General features: G+C 35.1%; 1 protein-coding gene across 1 annotated transcript; it reads left to right on the forward strand.

The window, feature by feature from the left end:
- The first annotated feature begins 2,009 nt into the window (after positions 1 to 2,009).
- Positions 2,010 to 5,838, forward strand: LOC110881550 (root phototropism protein 2). Its single transcript, XM_035985431.1, has 5 exons — positions 2,010 to 2,077; positions 2,196 to 2,256; positions 2,329 to 2,706; positions 4,507 to 5,154; positions 5,800 to 5,838. Exons 1-5 carry the CDS (start codon positions 2,010 to 2,012, stop codon positions 5,836 to 5,838), a joined length of 1,194 nt encoding a protein of 397 aa, XP_035841324.1.
- The last annotated feature ends 345 nt before the right edge of the window (positions 5,839 to 6,183 follow it).

A 6,183-nucleotide genomic window follows, 5' to 3' on the forward strand; every position in this document is an offset into this window, starting at 1 on the left:
TAAACTGAGATTCATTCACCAGTATTTTCCACTGACAAAACCTTTTTAAAACGCGTTTCAGGTAACAAAATGTGAAAGCCAAACTAGAAGCCAGCTGGACAGCACTGAAGGCTTGGAAAAGTGGCTATAAAAGTTACCTAAATCAAAGAAAGCGTTTATTTCAATAAAGTGGAATTTATTCCTGTAATTCAGTGTGTAATAAAAACTTGGGTTTCACCCATGTGTTTGATATTATAAAATAAGGTGGTTTACTCTGATTTAAACATTTCCTAACTACGGTCCTGATGAAATTTCCGCTGCCAAATAAATTAATAACGTGATACCACCGCAACTGGCCCACGGCCGCCCGTTCCCGGGAAAGAGGGATCGGGGGTTGTGACAGTCATCAAGTCGTATAATAAGAGAATACATGATAGATTTATCGATGTATGTAGTACTACCTTCGAGCGAAGGTAAGGAAAGTCACTTCGTGAGCAATTCATTTCGTACGAAGGTGAGCAATTCATTTTGTACGAAGATAAACCTAATCTATCTTTGTACGAAGGTGGACATCTAGCTTCGCACAAAGTGCCATGTCTATATACAGGTATGTGATGTTAGTGTTCAGTATCAGTTTTTGTAAACGGGACGGCGGAGCTCTGTCCGACTGTTTCTAGGATCTGTAACAGTTAGACTATTAATGAAACAGTGATTAAAAGTGAATCTTGTGAAACTTGTCGCCTAATGAAATATGGATTCCGCACGTCATTGAATTAGGTTAATCGGATTAGTCCTGAGCTTATCGGAGTGATAAACCGGTCCTACAGAGTGTGAAGAGCAACAAAAGTTGAAAATTAATAGAAGGAAAATTTGATACATATTAAAATAATTGTAAAAGTAGTTATGATGTGGAGCGTGTGTTAGAGATTTGTGAAAGTTTGTATATAATGGAAAGAGTAGGGGGTTCTAACTTTTAACGAAAATTTGAAATCGAATATGGCGTTGAGGTCAACGAAGGTTTGTGGACCACTGAACCTCCCAGATTATGGATGCTTATAGGAGGGATGGGACAGTAGGACACTGCCCGGGTAGCATGTTTCGGGTTTGAACCCAAGCCAGCACACCGCCGCCACCCCCGCAGGTAGGTTTGGCTGGTTGCTTTGGCCAGCACGGGTACCCGCATGAGAGGTGTTACTTTGTGAATGTTTTGGTTAACATCAACTGTTATATGGCCGTTAAAATAAAAAAAAGTTTTTTTATTTATTTTTTTAAACTTCATAAATAACCATCCTTTTCTCAACCTATTTTCACTCATAACCATCTCAGTTGACTCTACTTTCAATGGCTAATGATTCTTACGAAGAGTTGTCAAACCCGTTTTAGACGACGCAATGCTTACGGAGTTAATGGATCCTGATACGCATTATCGACTAAAAGTTTGATCTTCTCATCCATACTGCAGTTCAAGATCTACCGTACCTCGAGGAGGAAGACGATGTGTAGGAATTTTTTATTCGTTTGTGTTGAATTATGTATTTCTATTTTAAGTTAATGAATTTTATTTTCTATATAACATTTGAATTTATTTAAATAAAAAAATAAAAAAGTAATTTGCGGCATGGGTAGGCGCTACCACCTCTTACTAATTAATGGGTACTTGGTGCATTTTTTGATGTGACAAATAATGGTTGCTTGAAGCTAGAGTACTTACCCTAGAGTGCTCCTTCCTTCCCCTCCCACACTAAATGTTATTTTGGGACTAGTAAAATGTGTTCATCTTCCACTACATTCTCATAAAGTTGGTTGTGTGAATATCAAGTTCTGTGAGGATGTGTGCTTGGATGCAAGCAGTACACGTCAGTGCATGGGAATTCATCCCAGATCTTAAGTAATCATATCATAGCAAGAATTTGAATATCAAGACTTGTAATTTAATCTATAAAAAACATAAAATAAGTTATAGATCACCACCTCTATATATAACTCACAAGGGTCAGAGAGATCATCACCACAATCATCTTCTTTAACAAATGGCTACCTATGCCAACAACACCAACAAGCTCTCTCTTGCAATGCCTACAACTTATCAACATTGGTGGTAATGTTCATTTTACTAAATACCCAAAGCAACATTTAATTTAATTACTATTATATTTTAACCTCAAATTTTCAAAAACTTATGCGATCTTGTTCTTTCCCTACTTTGATTGTTTCAGTGAAGATATACAAACTGACATATTGGTTCAAGTTGGCCAATCAAAGTTCCCTCTTCACAAGGTATTACCATAGAACTATGATTATAGATAATGCAAATATTGATTACTCACAATTACTTAATGGTTTTGGCAGATCATGTTAGTAGCAAAGAGTAACTACATAAAAAGATTAATTCTAGAATCAGAAGAACATGATTTTGGAATGCTTGATTTGTCCAATGTACCTGGAGGTGCAGATATATTTGACAAATTAGCAAGGTTTTGCTATGGTGTTAAGGTTGATATTACTGTAAATAATGTAGCAGCTCTGCACTGTGCTGCAAAGTACCTTGAAATGACTGAAGAGTGCTGTGAACACAACCTTGTTAGCCACACACATGGCTTCCTCACCCAAGTAGCCCTAACTAGCCTCACTGGAGCCATTACTGTTCTGAATTCGTGTGAAGGTCTTCTTCCTGTAGCACAACAGGTCAATATTGTGAACCAATGTGTTGAAGCGGTTAGCGTCAAGGTAAATTGTCCGATTCTTCATTAGGGCGGGCTCGGCTCATTTATCTTCATGAGCCGAAAAGTTGAGCTCCAGCTCGGCTCATAATAAGCTTGAACCAGCTCGTTATTTAAAAATATTATTTTTATATATTTACACATATTAATATACATAAAAACAAAAAATAATATTTATATAACAAACACATAATGCAGAATTTATAAATAAAAAATTAGTAAGTTACATATATAGAGGCTGGTTATTGTATAAAATGTCTTAACTTACGAAGCGTACAATATTCAGTATTAACATGCGAAAATTGGTTTATAACATGCGATTTTGGTATTTTTGACATCATACGATTTTGGTTTTTTTTGTAACATACGATTTTTTTTATTAACATGCGATTTATATCTTGTTTTGAACATGTGATGTTCACTTTTCCTTAACATGCGATTTTCATTTTTTTAATATAAGGTGCGAATTTGATACTGCGTACGCTTCGTATGTTAAGCCATATTGTACGATACACTTTATATATATATATATATATATATATATATATATATATATATAGGGTAGGGATCCTAAGAGAAGTCCACTCTATTTGAGAAACTTGAGAAACAATTTGTACCACACATTTTCCATAAGCAAAAAAATGTGAAAAAAATGCAATTTTTTATTTCTTTTGAAAAATCGCAGCTTTTTCTTTAAGGATTTAATTTTTTATTTTATTTTTTTAATTTTTTTTGGATTTATAGACATGTGTATATTGTTAATCTTTTAACTATACACACATATATATATATATATATTGTCAATTATACATATATGTATATACATGTTTAAAATTGAAAAAATATGTGTTATAAACCCTAAACCTTAAACCCTAAACACTAAAGCTAAACCTTAATGCTAAACCTTAAACCCTAAAGCTAAACCCTAATTCTAAACCCTAAAGTTAAACCCTAATGCTAAACGCTAAAGCTAAACCCTAATTCTAAACCCTAATGCTAAACCCTAAATCTAAACCCTTAATGCTAAACCCTAAATTTAAAGCTAAACCCTAGTTCTAAAGACAAAAGCTAAACCCTAATGCTAGACCCTAAATACTAATGCTAAACCCTATATAACACTTATTTTTCAATTTTAAACATGTATATACATATATGTATAATTGACAATATACATATATGTATAGTTAAAAGATTAACAATATACACATGTGTATAAATCCCAATTTTTTTTAAATAAAAAATTAAATCCTTAAAGAAAAAGCTGCGATTTTTCCAAAAAAAAAAAAAATTTGCATTTTTTTCACCTTTTTTATGCATTTAATTCAAGAGCTTTAATTCAAATGAGCCAACAAGACATGTAAACGAGCTGAGATTACCTTTACTCAAGCTGAGATTACCTTTACTCATGCTCCGTTCGTCTACAAACGAGCCAATTTCAAGCTTTTTTTATAAACCATATAATCATTAAATTGAGATATTATCATGTTATGAATTTACATCGAGATAGATGGTAAACGTGCAACAAGCTACGCTCCTACCTCTTTTTGAATAGCAAAACAAAACTGAATCTTTTAAAAACTACGTCCAACGAGCTAGTTGCGAGTTTTTTAACAAGCTGTATTCTTCATCTGTTCTACAAGAAATCGGTATCAGGTGTTCCTGACAGGGGACTAGATTCAGATCCATCCATATTGCATGACTGGATGTTAAATAAATCTAAAGAAATGAGTATTCATGTGGTTTTACCTCAAACACTGACAAACTGCAGAACACTAATTTTACATTTGAATTGTTGTTTCTGTTACAGGCTTGTGAAGAAGCAGATTCCCCTAGTCTTTCACCCCCAAACTGGTGGGCAGAAGAACTAACAAACCTCAACATAACCTTCTTCCAAAAAATCATCACTTCAATGAAACCACACAACCCGAATCCGCTTACAATAGCTAGCGCGATCCAAATCTACGCCAAGAGATCGTTACCAGACATTAAATCTCTGATTTCCAATAACTCCCTCACTTCCAAACACAAACAAAAAGAGATTTTAAATTCGATCGTCGCTCTACTACCCGCTGAAACTCAAATTCAACAGGCCAGTTTCCCAATCAACTTCCTATGTAGCCTCCTGCGACTCGCTAATTTTCTTCAAAACAATTACGATTGCAAGAAGAAGCTCGAGAAACTGATATCGCCCTGCTTAGAGCATGTGACGGTCGATGATCTGCTTATATTGTGTGATGTGGAGAGTGTAAGAAGGATGGTGATCAGATTCATGGAGAGGGAGAAGAATAAATTAGTGATGGTTCGGGTTGCCAAGACGGTTGATGCGTATCTTCATGAGATTTCAAAGGATGCTGGATTGAGCATTTTGCAGTTCAATGGAATTGCTAGTTTGGTGCCAAAAAATGTTAGGGAAGTTGATGATGATCTGTACGGAGCCATTGATATCTACCTTCAGGTAACTTTCCCCCCAAAACATCTGATATTTAAAAGATAACATATAGGTTAGGTTAGGTTAGGTTAGGGTCAGTGGCGAAGCTTGACCCGAATGACGGGGGGGGGGGGTCGAAAACGTATATACCCACAAATTTCTATAGAACCGGGGGATCGAAAACGTATATACCAAAAAATTTCTATACGAAAACTACATATATAACTGAGCGAAAAGTTTGGGGGGTCGGACGCCCCTCCCCGCCCCTTCTATACTTCGCCCCTGGTTAGGGTAATAAACTGGTAAACAAGTTAATGAGGGTGTCGAAACGGGTTTAATCCATCAAACCCGCGTCAAATCATGTTAGATGGGTTAACATGTGATATATTATAATAAAGTTGCATCCCTTAACCAGCTAATATAGTTCTGTTAAAATTTTATCGTGTTAGTAATGTCTTATTATTCAGTAATCATGTCAAGTAACTCGTGTTAAATGTATCATGCCATTCTTGTTATTAATATGCTTATATTTAGTCGTGCTAAACATGTTGGTGTCGTGTCGTTCGTGTTAACAAACTAATTGTATTTAATCGCGTTAAACATGTTGCGTTGAGTATCCCGTTTATTAAACATGCATGTGTTATTGATGGTAACTATGTTGGACTCCGATAGAGTTTGCAGCGGATAAACATGGGTTCGGCACATCAGTAGACATATTCATGAATGATTTTAGAAGTGCAGAAAGTTTAGAATTGAATATGAATGATCAAGAACAAGAGAATGGACAGAAAGATTATTGAATATTCTGTCTTGGTGCCGGAAATAGTTACCGGACATAACATATATATACAAGTGATGATGGCGATTAATCTTGGCGGCAAAATTGTCGTTTGGCAGTTTTAAAATTACCCGCTCATGATCTTGACCCGCACTTATCACATAATCCGATTATAACATATCATTTATTACATAACCATTTAACTAACATAATATTAATAATAAAGTTTAATTATCTAAACTAACACCCTCCCTTAAACTTGATTATGGCTTCATCAT

This window comes from Helianthus annuus, chromosome 16 (genome assembly GCF_002127325.2).
Source record: "Helianthus annuus cultivar XRQ/B chromosome 16, HanXRQr2.0-SUNRISE, whole genome shotgun sequence".
Lineage (NCBI taxonomy): Eukaryota > Viridiplantae > Streptophyta > Magnoliopsida > Asterales > Asteraceae > Helianthus > Helianthus annuus.